The sequence below is a fragment of the Nicrophorus vespilloides genome, unplaced genomic scaffold (assembly GCF_001412225.1).
Source record: "Nicrophorus vespilloides isolate i.1.1-1 unplaced genomic scaffold, Nicve_v1.0, whole genome shotgun sequence".
Classification (NCBI taxonomy): Eukaryota; Metazoa; Arthropoda; class Insecta; order Coleoptera; family Silphidae; genus Nicrophorus; species Nicrophorus vespilloides.
In genome coordinates this window covers 164,140-182,070 of record NW_017095900.1, presented here as the reverse complement: position 1 = coordinate 182,070, position 17,931 = coordinate 164,140, and the positions used below count along the sequence as shown (strand labels likewise).

The following is a 17,931-nucleotide window of genomic DNA, read 5'->3' as shown; positions in this document are numbered from 1 at the left end:
TGACTATTTAAAAAAATCGCTCATGGCAACAACTCGAGGTGACTCGGATCAAAAACATGGAAAATTGCAAAGACTGTATTTATTCATTTTCATTACTAATAATAAACATTAATTTATTTATTGGATAAGTATGGTTTTAAAAAAAGAAATCACATTAAACAGAAGATTCAGCGTGATGTTGCCGCGACGTTCTCGACGAAATTAGCGAAGAATTTTTAAACCACCTAGAATCAGAACAATTGAATTATGGATTATTTCGTTCAGTTAAATGCGGTTAAAGGTGTTAAAATGAATTACAGGCAATTTATTAGGGGATTAAGAGAAGACTTTATTCTCGAACAATAAAATCCCGAAAAATATATATATAATACAGATAGATTATTACAAATGCAGTTAGAAGACTAGACACTGCTACGTATGAGATAATTGTTAACTATGTGTGCTTTCTGTTAGATTAAGATTTCAACCAGAACTTACTACTTGATCTAATACCTTTGCCTTTGGAGGACTTCTTGCCCTTCTCGCCACTCGCCGTTGCCTCGCGACTATCCGTTGCCATCACCTCATCCGTCCCCTCATTTCTATCTTCCAATTGCGCTTTCAAAGTTTTCTTTATATTCACGATCTGAAACACTCGACAGAAATTAATATATTTATATTAAACAAAAATAAATAAATAAAGTTGTACTTCTTGCTCGATTTCAGTCTTTCTTAGAACACATCTATTCTTCTCGTTGTTAGCTCTATGGATTTGGGTGTCTACGCAAGCCAAAACACCTTCGCAAGCGGAACACCACTCTTGCAAGCAATTCACAACAACATTAATATCATCTGGTTTTATGTCTCTACCGATGGCGCAGTCCACCTCCAATTGACTATTCTTCTGATCCAATTTACCATGGATAATATCTGCAAAGTTAAATTAATTAATGAATGAACCAATAATATTTCCCATTCTCTATTCTACCTGCATAAATGGCTTCAATTATAAGATCTTCCAAGTCACGCACATTGTTTATATCTAATTCTTTCAAAAGAATTCCATATGGAATACACTGAAACAAATAATTTAATTTTTTTTTTTCTTTACTTCAAATTTGTATTAACTTCCAACCTTTGACTGGGTGGCTAAAGTAACAATAGTGAGATGCTGAAGTTTCTTCTTCTGGGCAGGACTTAGTTCAAAGAAGAGTTCCTTGTTTTGGAGGTATTCATTGTAGGTACCATAAGCAAATAAATTTAATGTTGCTATGCAGTTCTTGCTTGGACCTAATGCTAACTGTAAAATAATTAACAAGATATTTAGTGAATTGAAATTGTTCTCTACGATTAATCAAGAAAAAACATTATTTACCTCAGAGATGTTTGGCATGTCGAGTAGCTCCCCAAATACATAAACTCCAGGAGCTTCAAGCACTTGTTTCACAAGCTCGATGCAAGCTGCACCTTTGGCACTTTTCGCAAGTAACACGAATTGCTCGAGGGGATTTCCAGAGAAGGCGTTCTTTTCGACGACCATGATTGCTTTGATATTTATAAAATATTACTGCAAAACCAAATTTACTGATTTAACCTTTCTTCACAACAGTGAGTATATCAAGCTTGACAGAAGCAAATGCAAGTAGTGTATGTAAAGTCACATATGTTCAGTTTATAATGAAGAAATTTTGAACAGTGTAGAAATGACTGAACTATAACCTTTGAAATATTTACGAAAAGATGGCGGTAGTTGTTTAAAAAAAGTCGACATTGATTTGTGCGCCTAAGTTGCAGGCAACTCAATATACACCAAATAACGAATTCAAATTTGAAAATGTGCTTTCACGTTTAATTTAATTACACAACAATAACGTTAGTGATAAACATTAATTAATGAGCAAATAATATATAAATAAATTGAGTTTCCTATGATTCTAATACCAGAGTTGTAGTTAAAGCTGTACGCTTGTTATAAATTGTCAATTTTGAGTAATAAAATACAGCTTGAAAAGAAATGTCTTCAGCTTTTTATTTAATTACTTGATAACCACAGAAGCTAATTAGATCATTAAAAAGGCAAAGTAAAGATAAAGCTATGACATTTTCAATGAATATACTGGTATAGTTGTGTTGTATATTGTTTGCATGTTATATACAGCCAAAGATGAAATTTTTTACGTTTTATTTAATTAATCGATAACTACGCAAAATAAATATATCAACTAATAAGAATATTAAACACAAAATTACAACAATTCCAATGAGTGTACTTTACTCACTTTGTCTTCAGTGATCATAAATTTGTGCCTTCTTTTTATATAACTCTTATGTCTCAATTATAAAAAAATAATTACAATCTGCTACTATCTCCTTTCAAAGTCTTATCCACCAGTTAATATATTTTATAATTATATCCATCATCTTACTAAAATACAAAACACAAAATGTCTATGTGTTATATAATATTTTTTTTCATGGGAAACATAAAATTATGTTTCCGCCCGGGATCGAACCGGGGACCTTCCGCGTGTTAGGCGGATGTGATAACCACTACACCACGGAAACTGTACTTGCAATAAATTTATGCCCTTTAATTTTTTTTATGTTACGTAAATCTTTCACAATTCATCTACAATCCTTTTAATAATTGTGAACTTATACATATTATTAAAATTTGATATTATTTCAAAACATCTACAGTCTGAAATTATAAAACTGTTGATCATATAAATTTTAAAATAACATTTTGTTGTTATAAAATTAGTATTATTATTTAAGAATAGTTTATATAAGAATATTGTTCTGATGTACAAAACAATAAGGTTGGAGGCGCCGGGCATCGATCCCGGTACCTCTCGCATGCTAAGCGAGCGCTCTACCATCTGAGCTACGCCCCCATATATAAGTTAACGTTAAATAAACGAGTACCCTTTATATGCTATGAATATATTACAATATATTTAAATTAGATATAATTTACTGAAATATATTGCATTAGCATTAATAACAATAATATAAATAATATAATGAAGCAAAATTTATAACAAGACTCCGTGGCGCAACGGTAGCGCGTCTGACTCCAGATCAGAAGGTTGCGTGTTCAAATCACGTCGGGGTCAATTTATCTTTTCTATAAAATTGTCTTTTACTTTAATGCCCTTTCACTCAACTCTTTGACATACGAATAAAATATAAGTTATGTAATGAAAAACAATGTAAGTTGATTTTCTTAATAATATTTTTTTCATTAGTAAATAATTTAAGAAATACTGAAGACTAATTTCAGTGCTGCATATCTATTTGTAACTTTTATCATCTTTTCGAAAAGATAGTACTTATAGGATGGTATAAAGAAGAGTATAATTTGACTCTATTTTTTTTCAAAACCAAAGTGTTGTTCCCATAATTTGCATTAAATGGCTTTATATTATTATTATTATTATCCAATTCAATTTTTCTATACTTTCTGATGAATTTGTTTTATCACTTTTGTGTAAAGTTTTTACTCGATTCCAATTGAAAGTAAACTTTAGACCAGAGGTTCCCAAACTTTTTTGTGTCGTAGACCCCTTGCCATGTTTTTCGGTTTTGGGTAGACCTGATATTGATTTTTTGTAAATTTCTAACTGTAGTGAAGTATAGTGTTAAAAACTTAAAGTAAAATCATATGTTAAGTTGTATACATTAATTGAATTTAAATTAAAACTACTCAAAATAAAATTTTGTATCTGTTATATAAAATATAGGTAACATAAAATAAACTAATAAAATAATAAATTATCAACATTTGTCGTCAATTTTGTAAAGTTTAATCTTAAATCTCCTCGGCTAATGATGTCCAGTCTGTTTCTTTTTTTCGTTAGGAGATTGGTAACAGCGTTGATCCCCCTTTCCACTAGGTATGACGATGGAAAGGAAATTAAAAATTTCCTCGATATATTCCATAATTCGCTATATTCAAGATTTTTACAAGTTCAAAATGTATTGCGACCACACGGCGAATGCCTACATCCTACAACTTACACAATTTTATAAACATATATAATACATTTTTTACTTTTATTACTTTTATTTATTAGTTACTTTTATAAATAAGATAGTAGTATGTATATAGTATAGATAGTATAATGTAAGTAAATAGGTACCATTAGTGTATGTTGCGATCCACTATCATGGACCCCAAATAACGTAGACCCCTTGCAGGTTGTCATAGACCCCTGGGGGTCGATATAGACCACATTAGGAATCACTGCTTTAGACGTTTTGGACACGTTATTGTATATCAAAGGGTTAATTTTCTTAACAGATAATACGTGTGGATATTGCTTTAGATTCTAAAGAAAAGTTCAGAACAATAATTGCTATTGCTCACGCTCTTATGGTCATTAATATGTTAGGAGTCTATTCAGTTTTGATATTTAACACTTAACCCTTTGAGGACAGAATTGAAAAAAAATTACTTTACATATTTTTATTTATAGAAAGTATTAAATGTTTAAATAAACTTGTGGTAAGAAATTGTCAATAGAATGTCCTGAATTATCCTCCAGGATTTGTTAGCGCTGATAACCAGTAGGCACTTGCAACACCGAATTACTTTTTGTGTAACAATAAAAAACAGTTCTTGTCTTTATTAAGACACAAGCCCACTAGTCAAGCATATCCAAATAGTTCTATGCACTTCTTTTGAAGCGTTGCAGTGTGCACATCGAAGGGAGCTTAAACGTTCAAGCATATGTGCTGATTTATCATATCTAACATTTTTTGTGTCTGTTTCCTGCAGTTTCCTTTGACTTTAAACCACGTTTTATATTTTTTGGTGCATCACCAATCAGGCCAGTAGCAACTGCTAAACGAAACATCTTTGATGGCATCTGATTAGTATTTCTTTCTCGAAATAAAACATATGCTTCCAATCAAGAAAATGCCAAAAAATGCGATGCCACAATCTCTGATACATAGGCAACATGTAAGAACGTTGAAAATGAATTTTAAATTTGTGGTTAGCAGCAGTAACTACTTGTCCTGAAATGGTTAAAATACAATAATTTTCTCGACTTACGACCATTTGACTTACAACAAAAGTATTTTATTATATTGTATGAAATTTGACTTTCAATCATTTCGACTTACATCAGGATCAATGTCATAAATTGAGAAGTGACTGTCTACGAAATATCTTTCAATCTATATATATTATTGTCAGCTAAATAATTAAATGCACTAAATATATAAACTTAACTTGTTATAACAATAATGGTTATTCATACCAAAATATTCGAATTAAGGATTAGCACTCTAGGATATTTGTAATTTTAAGTACTCGATCAATTAACGAAAATTCTGAATTTATGTAATTCGTAATAAATGGTAATTAAGCATTACTTTATATAGGGGGCGTAGCTCAGATGGTAGAGCGCTCGCTTAGCATGCGAGAGGTACCGGGATCGATGCCCGGCGCCTCCAATCTTATTGTTTTACTACATTATTTTTGTTTTATTTTAAAACGTGATTGCAATTTTTGTCCCGTTTTATTAGAGTTAAAGTCGTAATAATTAGTTTCTTTTTTAATGTTCTGGCTCGACGTAACTATATAAAAAAAATGTTATTTTTAAAGTTTGTACAAATTAAATCTGTAGATGTTTGCTTACTCGAAAATTAAATTATATTTTTGATTATGAGATTAGATATTTACCAAAAATATTTGTTTTTATCATAAATTGTTGTTATAAATTGCGATTTAAAATACTAAAAAAATATGCGCAAAATTAATTGATTTTCTAAGTTAATTAGAAATAAAAGTGCTTAATGCAGTTTAGATATTATAGTTACGATTTATTAATTATAATAAGCTTAAAAGAATTTAACACATGATAAATCAAATCAAATATTTTTGCTACATATCTAATCGTGACAACAAATCTCAAAATCAAAAATTTATTTTTGGCCACGTAAACATAATTGTTTTGTTGTTTTTGGGTGGTTATAATTAAACCCTTAATTAAGTTGAAATTCCAACACGTAACCTGATACAATATCGCATAATCATCACCACCATCATTCAGCGCTGGTATAAAAGGCAAAATTCGCAAAAATTTTAAATCACAGTTGACAAAATGTTCAAGTTTGTTTTAGTATCTGCTCTCGTAGCTGCAGCTTCTGGTAAGTTATAAATATTATATTTTAATATTTAAATAAAAATTGAATTTACTTACTCTAAATTATGTGCCATTTAGCTGCAAATCCTAGGATTCCGCAGTTGGATGGTCGCATCGTCGGCGGTGAATCCGTCAACATCGAAGACTACCCATACCAATTGTCCCTCTTGTACTACGGAAGCCACATCTGCGGTGCTTCTATCATCAGCGAAAAGTTCGCCGTTACCGCTGCTCACTGCACCGATGGGTAATCTACAAGAAACTTTTCTAAAGAAGATGTTTTGTAATTTAATATATCCAATTTGCAGATCTTCTGCTCAAGATTTGAGCGTTCGCGCTGGTTCCTCCATCAAGGGATCCGGAGGCGTCGTCGTCCAAGTCAAGAGGATTCTTCAAAACCCACAATACGACCAATGGAACATTGACTTCGACATGTCCCTTTTGGAACTGGAACAGCACTTCCATTGGGATCTGGCATCAAGACCGTTCCATTGCCCGAGTTCTTGGAAGCCGTTCCAGAAGGTTCCCAAGCTGTCTGCTCCGGTTGGGGTGCACTCCAAGAAGGTGGATCTTCCCCATCCCAACTCCAAGCCGTGAAGGTTAACATCGTCAGCAAGGAGGACTGCCAAGAGGCTTACGCGGGCACTCCAGTAACTGACCGCATGATCTGCGCCGCAGGGTGGCAAAGACGCCTGCCAAGTAATTAAACGCAAAGACAATTTTTAAGGTTGATTCTTACTAATTATTTGTTAATGTTTTCAGGGTGATTCTGGTGGTCCATTGGTCGTCGATGGTAAACTCGTCGGTGTCGTTTCCTGGGGTATGGGATGCGCCCGTCCAGACTACCCAGGTGTCTACTCCAGCGTTCCAGAAATGCGCGACTTCATCAACGAAAACACCGGATTGTAAATTAATCTGTTTCAATTTTAAACAATAAAATTTCATTAACAATAAAATAAAAATCTTCTTATTTTATTCATAATATAAGTTTCTTACAAAAATATTTTGATTTTGAAAAATTATGAAATTTTTCTTTAATAACTAGAAATATAATCACATTTTATTGCCTTAAGTTAAATGGAGTTAAGAATATTTTGAACATTTCCTCATCTGGTATAAAATTCTTTAATTATTTTTGTGACTTCGGTTGAATATTTAAACTCATTTAATAATGTAAAATGAATCTAATTATTTGTCAGTAATTGATTTTCATAAAGCATGAGAATGGTTACGAAGGATATATTTTGATAACATTCTGTAATCAGTATGTTTTCATCTTGTAACATCTGATTTAATTCATTTAATTTCATTGTTATATCTTTAAACATAAATATATAAGCCATTGATCATTTTATTGTATAAATACCTCAAATTCAAAATATAGAAAGCTGAACACTTGAATTGGGTCTTGGGTCACAAAATCAGTCGAAAGTGTCTTTGCTTAAAAAGTAATTCATTAATTTCATAATAACTACGTATGATAATTACAAAATTCATCAAGAATCAAGATGTTTATAGGATTTCTTATTAATTTCTATTCGACTTCCATCAAAATACGGTGCTATGATTCATGCAAACGTCTGTCGTAACTTATAAATAAAACATGCAAAATAATTACGTAATTCAGCAGGAATCATACTATTTAGACTACTACCTTTCGAATGAGATTTGGAGTGGTCTTGTAATTCACCTAAAATGTTGTCAAAATGCCAATGGGATTTTGTTAATAACTCTTTTTGCTCTTACTAACTCTTATACTTATATAAACTATTCTTAAATAATAATAATACTAATTATATAACTACAAAATGTTGTTTTAAATAGTTTTACGACCAATAGTTCAAACTGTAGATGTTTTGAAATAATATCAAATTTTAATAATATGTATCAGTTCTTAATTTTTAAAAGAAACGTAGATGAATTGTTTAAGATTTACGTAATATAAAAAAAATTTAAAGGGCATAAATTTACTCTAAGTATAGTTTCCGTGGTGTAGTGGTTATCACATCCGCCTAACACGCGGAAGGTCCCCGGTTCGATCCCGGGCGGAAACATAACTTTATACATCCCATGAAAAAAAATATTAAATAACACATATATACTTTGTGTTTTGTATTTTAGTAAGATGATGGATATAATTATAAAATATTTTAACTGGTGGATAAGACTTTGAGAGGAAATAGTAGCAGATTGTAATTATTTTTTTATAATTGAGACATAAGAGTTATATAAAAATAAGGCACAAATTTATGATCACTGAAGATAAAGTGAGTAAAGTACACTCATTGGAATTGTTGTAACGTTGTGTTTAATATTCTTATTAGTTGATATAATTATTTTGCGTAGTTATCGATTAATTAAATAAAACGTAAAAAAAACATTTTCATCTTTCGCTGTATATAACATGCAAAAAATATGCAACACAACTATACCAGTATATTCATTGGAAAAGTTATAGTTTTATCTTTACTTTGCCTTTTTAATGATCTAATTAGCTTTTATGGTTATCAAGTAATTAAATAAAAAGCTGAAGACATTTCTTTTCAAGCTATATTTTATTACTCAAAATTAACAATTTATAATAAGCGTACAGCTCTAACTACAACTCTGGAATTAGAATCATTGGAAACTCAATTTATTTATCTTTTATTTCCACATTAATTCATGTATGTCACTAACGTCATTGTTCTGTAATTAAATTAAACGTGAAAGCACATTTTCAAATTTGAATTTGTTATTTATATATATCGATACAATACTTCGGTGTATATTGAGTTGCCTCCACGTTAGGCGCACTAAGCAATATACTTTTGTTGAGACAGCCAGAGCCATCTCTTCGAAATATTTCAAAGGTTATAGTTTATCCATTTCTGCGCTGTTCAAAATACATTTCATTACACAATTTTTATATAAACAACAGATCAAACTAATAATTTTAATACCAATCATAAGAGAATGACAATAACTACATTTTACACTGAAAAATTGTAGTTTTAGATTTAACTATAGTTAATAGTTATCGAGTAATTAAATTAAATGTGAAGACATTAAAGTTTTAGCTCATACTAATTGATTAACTAATTATTATAGATTATATGAGACCTGTACCAAAATAGAAATTTGATATATAAATATATCTAATGTTATTTTGTATTACAAATATTAAATAAATTAAAGCTACATCCAAAAATATTTAAAGTTCTTTGTATTAAATTTACTAGTCAATAACGAATAATTTATGCACAAATTGTAAGAATAGGTAAATATAAAACAATAGAATAGTAAAAATACTTACAGTTGTTTCAATATATGAGTATTTCAGAAGAATCACGCACAGTAAATAATAATTTGTGATAATTAATTTGTTGAAATTTGAAAAATAAAGTTTGTTATTATCTACTTTTTCAAGAAAATCAGTTGATTAAGAAACCCTTATGTAACAGGTATAATTATATTTTCAAGTGTTATTAATTAATTGATGCATTGTAGTTCTCTGATTTGTCTTAGTTATTATATTTTTTATTAATTTAGGAAGTAGTATAACACTTTTTATGGTTATTATTATGGATGTAAGTGAAAATTATACTAGTAACTTATATAATTACATAAAGAAGTGTAAACATCGGCGCCGTGGCTTAGTTGGTTAAAGCGCCTGTCTAGTAAACAGGAGATCGGGAGTTCGAATCTCCCCGGGGCCTGTAATCATTCACATTGGTTGCACAAACAACTTTTTACGTAATTTCTAAGAACAATGAAATATACTATGAGTTAAATTTGATTATTGCTTATTTAACATACCGTATAGTAATTTGTTAATTAAATCCTATTGTTAACACTTTTTAAAAGAGAATAGTTTATGCGGATTGCACGAGCGGAAAACACTAACAAGGCTCACTGAAACATTGAAATATTTTGAGTTTCAAGTGTTTTTTTGTTTAAAGAAAAAGATGTGTAGACGTTAAAGATGTAAACAGACATAATTCATTGATTTAGGGTGGATGTTAGAAACTTTTTACGTAATTTATTTAACATACCATATAGTAATTTGTTAATTAAATCCTCATGGTAACTATAACTAAACAATACACTTTATAAAAGAGAACAATTTATGCGGATTGCACGAGATGAAAACACTAACTGAAGCCTCCCTGAAACGTTGAAATATTTTGATTTTCAAGAGCTTTTTTTTGTATAAACAAAAAAATGTGTAGACTTTAATGATGTAAACATACATAATTAATTGATTTAGGTTGGATGTTAGAAACTTTTTACGTAATTTATTTAACATACTATATAGTAATTTGTTAATTAAATCCTCATGTTAACTATAACAAAATAATACACTTTTTAAAAGAGAACAATTTATGCGGATTGCACGAGATGAAAACACTAACTAAAGCTTCACCGAAACGTTGAAATATTATGATTTTCAAGTGCTTTTTTGTATAAGGAAAAAGATGTGTAGACGTTAATGATGTACACAAACATAATTAATAGATTTAGGATGGATGTTAGGAACTTATTACGTAATTTATTTAACATACCATATAGTAATTTGTTAATTAAATCCTCATGTTAAATATAACTAAACAATACACTTTATAAAAGAGAACAGAGAAGAGAAGCCTCCCTGAAACGTTGAAATATTTTGATTTTCAAGTGCTTTTTTTGTATAAAGAAAAAGATGTGAAGACGTTAATGATGTAAACAGACATAATTAATTGATTTAGGGTGGATGTTAGAAACTTTTTACGTAATTTATTTAACATACTATATAGAAATTTGTTAATTAAATCCTCATGTTAACTATAACAAAATAATACACTTTTTAAAAGAGAACAATTTATGCGGATTGCACGAGATGAAAACACTAACTAAAGCTTCACCGAAACGTTGAAATATTATGATTTTCAAGTGCTTTTTTGTATAAGGAAAAAGATGTGTAGACGTTAATAATGTAAACAGACATAATTAATAGATTTAGGGTGGATGTTAGAAACTTTTTACGTAATTTATTTAACATACCTAATTTGTTAATTAAATCCTCATGTTAACTATAACTAAACAATACACTTTATAAAAGAGAACAGAAAAGAGAAGCCTCCCTGAAACGTTGAAATATTTTGATTTTCAAGTGCTTTTTTTGTATAAAGAAAAAGATGTGAAGACGTTAATGATGTAAACAGACATAATTAATTGATTTAGGGTGGATGTTAGAAACTTTTTACGTAATTTATTTAACATACCATTTAGTAATTTGTTAATTAAATCCTCATGTTAACTATAACTAAACAATACACTTTATAAAGGAGAACAGAAAAGAGAAGCCTCCCTGAAACGTTGAAATATTTTGATTTTCAAGTGCTTTTTTGTATAAAGAAAAAGATGTGAAGACGTTAATAATGTATACAGACATAATTAATAGATTTAGTTGTGTATGTTAGAAACTTTTTACGTAATTTATTTAACATACTGTTGTGTCCAACCATTATTATTATAATTGTTATTATTAACATAGTGTATTACCGAACTAGAGACATCCAAGGCGTCTCTTAATCCCATTATTATATAAACATATACATAAACATAATAGAACCTCCACCGTGATCCCAGTTCGATACACTTTAATGTAAACAACGGAGACCAAGCGTAAACATTCCCATCGATACTCCTATACCTTTACTCCGAATTCAAATGCTTATTATAAACACATAATGATCATTACACGTACAATCGTAATCGATCATCTTTTCATATAAACAAATGCAAAGCATTTTGTCACGGTAACGAATAAAGTTATGTAAAACCAAACGAATTTCATTAAATTCCCAACTATTGAGACTCCACAACGAGAACACCAGACAATATTCCACTGTGTCCAGAATTCCATCCCTGGGACACGACAATACCATATAGTAATTTGTCAATTAAATCCTCATATTAACGGATTAAGCGGATTATACCAGTTGAAAACACTAACTGAAACGTTGAAATATTTTGATTTTCAAGTGTTTTTTTTTGTATAAAGAAAAATATGTGTAGACGTTAATGATGTAAACGGACATAATTCATTGATTTAGGTTGTAAGTTAAAATAAATAATCGTATCTATACTGCTTCATCATTCCTTAGTCTATTGAAAAGAAAAGAAATTTAAAATAATTTGAATTAGTGGAAGATTTTTGTAACATGATTTTTTTTTATTTTAATAAATTACTATCAAATTAACAAACAATTATAATCAAAAATGATGGAGGCAAATATTACATAAATTTTGCACTTGCAAAATTTGTCGCTAAATCATCTAAAAAAAACCCAAGGTCACACATGATTAATAACACTTACTTAGCTTTTCAAATATTTATTTTAAACATTCCGTGAAAAGTAAACTCATCACCTGTACGATTTTAACAGTAAAAATAGATAAAATTGCTTTTAAAAAATTGTGGAATAAGAATATTGAAGAGTTATTAATGTTTCGAAACATATAAAAATAAATAAATAAAATCAAAACAACAACAACATTCTAAACCTGTAATCTAAAAATGCACGCATGCATTAGAATATTTTCTAAAATAGTTTCGAAACCGAGAATACTTAAGCAGGAAACGTAGGGTCTTTAGAGAAAGAAAACAAAAAACGAGTTTCTCAATCAATACAGAGAAGAACTGTGCCTGATAGCCCAAAATACAAGAAATTTGTCATGGAGCAATAACATGCAAAAGCTTAATGGTTTTTCTAATGTCTCAAGGTGCTTCGCCTTCAACGGAATCACTTCTTTCTAACTAGTTTTCTAGATAATTCGTATTTTTAACGAAATACACCTCTGGAAAATCCCCACCAGATCCGGACATGCAGCACGCTTTAAAAGATTGAGGAAACGAATGCATTTCTGCATATTTCGTTTCATCCTCATCAAAGCTTCATCCCAAACACAAACAGAGTAAGTCTACAATTATTGTATTAAATAGTAAAACCTTAATTATATTTTTTTTTTCTGTTAATTAAAGAAGATGGATCCGCCAAGTGTAGATGAACAAGATCTGGTCAAGAACAAACCTTCATCGAGTGTGCATAGTAGAAAGAAAAGGCAACTTATCGATCTTCCAACAAATGGAAACGTAGACATTAATGGAGAGCCAACCGAAACGTTCAATTGAGAAACCCAAATAAACATGTATTTAACAAACAACAAAAATAAACACTTATTTATATATTTATAATATAAATAATCGCTTTTTAATTATACACTACGTAAATTTTCTAAAGTCTATTTTAAGCATTTTTTTATAGATCGATGCAGTAGTGAATTTTTAGTCAACTTCTAAAAATACCCAATTGCTTTGTCTAAAAGTATTAGATGATCATGTGATGTTTTCACTTATTTTTAGGCCCTTATTGCAGTGCGTCTTCCAATATTAACTAATTGTTATCGATTAAAGCATCATTACTAACTTTAATTAAATTGTGTAATAAGCACTCTTAAATTGCACACTCCCCCACTTTAGATCCAAGTTTTAGCTATATATACGGTAGCGATAATTTCAGTTTTAATTTAACAAGAGTTTTCAGTCTCAGAAGATCATCAAAGGGCAAGTAAGTAATAGTTTCTTAGTCAAATTTCATCAAATTTAATGTTATGTTTATGTTAGAATATGGATCCTCAAGACTCTAAGGATAAGCAGGATACGGCTAAACCGGAGATCAAGAGCAGGAAGAAAAGACAAATCATCGATCTTCCTCCTAACGGAGAAGTTGATATTAATGGTGAACCCGTTGAAGTCTTCAATTAAACATGATTTCCAATTTCAATAATGCAACGACGTGTAGTGCATAGGATGTTGAGTCAAGTAATTAATAGTTTGCATACAATTATGTGCGTGTATAGAATAAATCAAATAAATAACTTATAATTTGTATTCAAGAAATTTCATTTCCTAGAATTCATAATTTACATTTATCCCATAACCATCGCTATTACTAAATAATTATATTTTAATAGTTTGAAGTTTAAGAATATTTATTCAGAGTAGATACATACATAGATAGTTATTTTTTTTAAGGATATTTTAATATGTTAGCTAATTGCATAAACCTGATTAATAACGTATTAGATATAGTAAATTAAGCGACAATTAAAGCATATACAAGTTATATAGGCAACCAAATATACATGAAATATAATAATTACTTAAACAAAATTAAACATTTTGTTTGATTATTGCAAAAGTATATGTAAAAAACGTAAATGTAAATAATAATTATTTTCATTTAACTGTGGGTTTTTAGGAAAATAAAGTACGTTATGTATTCACCAAGTTTACATTCTTTATTCGAAAATTAAATGCACAATCTTAAGTTCAAAGCTGCTTATCAAGAGTTTATTAAATTCCTCTTACGTGTTGTTTTATATATATATATTATATAATTCGGTACATTTCGCTTATACAGACGACAATACTAATTTATGATAAATAACTCGATGGAATTATTTTGGTCGATAGACAAGATGCTTCAGCTATTATAACCAGTTGAGAGTAAAGTGTTACTATGGATTATTATATTAAAGGCAAGACAGAAAGTACATTTATCGAACTTTTATATCGTTTGAGAAGTAGTATATAATTTAATTAGATACTAGTATCTAGTGTTGATGTAATCTAACACATTCCAGGCTCATCGCATGTGCAGAAAATATTGAATATGGGACTCATGTACGGCATTCTGCACATAAGCCCGTTTCTTTTGAAACACTGGCAACGGTATCCCACCGTCAAACGATCATCCTGCCCTTTAAACGAACCCAAAGTTCACAGTAAACCTACATTTAAGAAAATAGTTGCTACTTACTGAGAGCTTGTCTGATCATCCTACGCAACACGTCCTTGCTAATAACAAGTCTGTAAATATCATCTTCACAGTACTCCTTGGACTTGGCTGTGTTTGGGATAAACACTCCATCTTCAAATCTGGAGAAGTGCTTTCCCAAATCGAGGTTTTCGTGGAAAAATCGTTGCGGATAATGATGCACCACCAACGACAAATATTCTAATAAATTGAAAATAAATAAGTCATGTAGTTAATAGTTTAATTGAGCATCTTACCTTGAGGCAAGTACCTTATGACCCTGTTTTCAGAAAGAACTTTGTAGAACGGTTGGCTCTTAAAATTCGCTTTGTAGTTTCTGTACTCGTTCAAAGGATCCATGCGTTCCTCCCACACAGGGGACCAGTCTATAATAACTCCATAAAACCGCACTTCATCGCTCACCTTGTGGATCACAATTACTCCTACAGCGTACAACATTCCCGTCGGTCGACATCGAGGCACTATCTAAAAAAAAATCCCAACTTTCAAACTGGAAAGTCAAATTTCAAATTGTCTCACATGTATCAATTGTCTATAGTTAAATTGTTCATTTTTTAGCGATTCCTTAAAAAGCACGCCTTGACTCTGAAACATATCCAATATTATTGAAGTTTCGAATAAAATGTTTTATTTTTTTGCTTGAACCGTGATGCGATGATAGTCGTAAATTGGATCGCGATGGAGACGATCAGTGAAATACTCTGTTCCCATTATCCTAATTCTGTTAAGGATCTTTAACATTGGAAAACTATCATCGTTCGCTTCAATTGTCGGATGTAATAGTCCGCTTCGTTCCCAAGCCTTATCCACATTTGCTACCATACGTTCCAACACCTACAAAAAAAAAACGAATGTAATTAAATTATTACAAACTTTATAAGAACAATTGACTTGTTTTGTAGTGGCTGTTGGTATTTTCTCCGCTGAATACAGTTTTCCTTCCTCATTCAAACGAGTAAACGTGTGTGCATTGAATGCGTCGATAAACAATATTGAATGTGCCGTCTTCTCGCCTTGCAACTTCAGTAGGAAATGCACAGGCGTATTCAACGGTTCGCAATTCAAGCCCATTCTGCGTGCAACACCTTCATAGACTATCGATAAGATTATAGGTAAACCGGATTTCCTTTCCAATACCTACAATAATAGTAATTAGTTTGAGTTTTTAATTATTTTTATAATTCTTACGCAATTTATAAACGAATTGCTCATGCTGTAATAATCAAAAGTGTCTCCTAACAATTTGTATTTATCGAAGAGAACTTTGTTAATTATATTAATTAATTGCATCCTTTGATCTAATCTATAGTTTTGTTGTTCCAATTTCTGATTCCTCCACTTTTTTAAAGTGTCTTCGTCCACCTCAAAGTACGGATGATTCGGATGGTGGTAACGGAGCATGGTTGTACACTGAAATTTATTAAATATATATATACAAATTGATGATTTGATATACTGAAATACCGACTTCCTTAGCCATCGCATCCAATTTAGCGGAGATATCTTCATGCGCGATTTTCAATTCCGGTTGACACCATTTCGCAACCAAACTAGCTGCTACTTCCAACAGTTGCTCCTCTTCTGGTAATTGCAGAAACTTATCCAATTCATCAATAGCGACTTGTTGATTTTTGTACATGAGAAGGTCGCTCACATAATATTCCAAGGTGAAATTCTCAGTACGGTTTCCATATCTTTAGAATAAAAATGTAATTAATTTCAATGTTGCCTAATTCCATTTGACCTACTCTTTTTTTGATATTGGATCCATCCATATGTTTAGTCTTTTCCTGTGGTATATGGCCCGAAGGTAATGTAGGACATCCTCGTATTCGTAAGAAGCGTCGAAGTGTTCCCAAAAATTTCGCACGCATTCTTCCAGACAATGAGATCTATAGTTGATCATCGTGAGAATATCTAAAGCACGGCCAACCTCTGATCGAAGCTCGAACAGAGTCTTGACCAGTTGCTTGAAATTGATCTGTTGCTTAGCTTCTTTTTTAACGCGATCATGAGATAATCTATGAAGAGAAATAAGGGATATCAGTATAAAGCGTTTAATGAAAGCATTAGGAAAAAAATAATTACCTTTAATTACCATCAATAACATTACAAACAATTATTTTTAGTATGAACTGGTTAAATGTAAATATTTATTTTTTTATTAAGAAAAAGCATTTCTTGGAATGTGTGATTTCTCAATCTTCTCCGCTAAAATTAAATGATCAAGATGTATATATTTTTTTTCAATGTCCACTTTGCCAATGTAAGAAGTGTATATGTAGTTGGATTAAAGTGTTTATGAGGTAATAAAAGAAGAGTGATGATCTGAGAAGGAAGAGTTTACACAGACTTCGGAAGCACAGCCAAATTGATGATCATGTTATAAATGTAGTAAATCTATTCTAATAAAAAAAACTAAAATAAAAATGGGTCAAAAACAAAAGCCAAAAGAAAAAATCAAACGTAGATGAACAAAATTATGAAAATCTAGTTACTGTTTGTGGTAAATTCCTTTCCAAACTTGATTGCTGTTTTGTATAATATTATTGAAATATTTGCAAGTGTAGCTAAGGCTAATGACATCTCTCAGATCTATGTCGCTGTAACCTATGATTTTCTCCAGGATTTCCACTGGGAGCCTATCCATCATCAATTCGTTCCAAGTAATAAACTTTCTTAAATTATTACAATCTCAGCTGTTATCAAAACAAAAACTGTTGACTTTTGGTTGTTGCTTGACAACCAATAACACTAATGGGTTTGGCTGGACGCCATCACAGTTGTTATTCGATGGTGGCACCATCTATGATCTCCTTAATTCTAAAACTACCTACAAAACAGCAGATTTTAATGGATTTTAACGTACAACAAACACTTGGTTCATTATCTTATTAATTATATAATAACCAAATATGATACGAAAG

General features: G+C 30.6%; 2 protein-coding genes, 1 long non-coding RNA gene, 6 other non-coding genes and 1 pseudogene across 11 annotated transcripts; 6 read left to right on the top strand and 4 right to left on the bottom strand.

The window, feature by feature from the left end:
• Nucleotides 1-138: 138 nt before the first annotated feature.
• Nucleotides 139-1,630, bottom strand: LOC108568010 (COP9 signalosome complex subunit 7b). Of its 3 annotated transcripts, none has more exons than XM_017928863.1 (6): nt 1,355-1,630; nt 1,115-1,279; nt 968-1,055; nt 689-909; nt 478-625; nt 139-224 (listed from the first exon to the last, which is right to left on the bottom strand). In XM_017928863.1, the coding sequence occupies exons 1-6, from the start codon at nt 1,517-1,519 to the stop codon at nt 202-204; spliced, it is 810 nt and encodes a 269-aa protein (XP_017784352.1). In that variant the 5' UTR covers nt 1,520-1,630; the 3' UTR covers nt 139-201. The 3 variants fall into 3 exon arrangements, with proteins under 3 accessions (XP_017784352.1, XP_017784360.1, XP_017784344.1); XM_017928871.1 differs by having other exon boundaries at nt 493-625; XM_017928855.1 differs by lacking the exon at nt 139-224 and having other exon boundaries at nt 312-625.
• Nucleotides 1,631-2,471: 841 nt separating this feature from the next.
• Trnav-aac lies at nt 2,472-2,544 on the bottom strand. Its single transcript has one exon. It is a non-coding gene; the product is annotated as a tRNA-Val (tRNA).
• A 259-nt stretch (nt 2,545-2,803) lies between these two features.
• Trnaa-agc lies at nt 2,804-2,876 on the bottom strand. The gene has a single exon. It is a non-coding gene; the product is annotated as a tRNA-Ala (tRNA).
• A 150-nt stretch (nt 2,877-3,026) lies between these two features.
• Nucleotides 3,027-3,098, top strand: Trnaw-cca. Its single transcript has one exon. It is a non-coding gene; the product is annotated as a tRNA-Trp (tRNA).
• Nucleotides 3,099-5,372: 2,274 nt separating this feature from the next.
• On the top strand, nt 5,373-5,445 carry Trnaa-agc. The gene has a single exon. It is a non-coding gene; the product is annotated as a tRNA-Ala (tRNA).
• A 650-nt stretch (nt 5,446-6,095) lies between these two features.
• LOC108567993 lies at nt 6,096-7,046 on the top strand (annotated as a pseudogene).
• A 1,072-nt stretch (nt 7,047-8,118) lies between these two features.
• Trnav-aac lies at nt 8,119-8,191 on the top strand. The gene has a single exon. It is a non-coding gene; the product is annotated as a tRNA-Val (tRNA).
• Nucleotides 8,192-9,761: 1,570 nt separating this feature from the next.
• Trnat-agu lies at nt 9,762-9,835 on the top strand. Its single transcript has one exon. It is a non-coding gene; the product is annotated as a tRNA-Thr (tRNA).
• A 3,147-nt stretch (nt 9,836-12,982) lies between these two features.
• LOC108568039 lies at nt 12,983-13,853 on the top strand. The gene is made up of 3 exons (XR_001891279.1): nt 12,983-13,079; nt 13,147-13,732; nt 13,789-13,853. It is a non-coding gene; the product is annotated as an uncharacterized LOC108568039 (long non-coding RNA).
• Nucleotides 13,854-14,471: 618 nt separating this feature from the next.
• On the bottom strand, nt 14,472-17,839 carry LOC108568057 (F-box only protein 21-like). The gene is made up of 10 exons (XM_017928948.1): nt 17,503-17,839; nt 16,753-17,025; nt 16,473-16,698; nt 16,193-16,414; nt 15,896-16,141; nt 15,650-15,838; nt 15,524-15,589; nt 15,241-15,469; nt 14,987-15,184; nt 14,472-14,927 (listed from the first exon to the last, which is right to left on the bottom strand). The coding sequence occupies exons 1-10, from the start codon at nt 17,655-17,657 to the stop codon at nt 14,797-14,799; spliced, it is 1,935 nt and encodes a 644-aa protein (XP_017784437.1). The 5' UTR covers nt 17,658-17,839; the 3' UTR covers nt 14,472-14,796.
• Nucleotides 17,840-17,931: the final 92 nt, after the last annotated feature.

Excerpts from the sequence above, each read along its gene's own strand:
- LOC108568010 (XM_017928863.1), bottom strand. The coding sequence starts at position 1,519 with ATGGTCGTCGAAAAGAACGCCTTCTCTGGAAATCCCCTCGAGCAATTC. Across the intron at positions 1,280-1,354 it reads ACATGCCAAACATCTCTGAG|TTAGCATTAGGTCCAAGCAA; the intron begins GTAAATAATGTT and ends ATTATTTTACAG. Across the intron at positions 1,056-1,114 it reads CTTTAGCCACCCAGTCAAAG|TGTATTCCATATGGAATTCT; the intron begins GTTGGAAGTTAA and ends TATTTGTTTCAG.
- LOC108568057 (XM_017928948.1), bottom strand. The coding sequence starts at position 17,657 with ATGATGGATAGGCTCCCAGTGGAAATCCTGGAGAAAATCATAGGTTAC. Across the intron at positions 16,699-16,752 it reads GATCCAATATCAAAAAAAGA|ATATGGAAACCGTACTGAGA; the intron begins GTAGGTCAAATG and ends TTTATTCTAAAG. Across the intron at positions 16,415-16,472 it reads TGGATGCGATGGCTAAGGAA|TGTACAACCATGCTCCGTTA; the intron begins GTCGGTATTTCA and ends AATAAATTTCAG.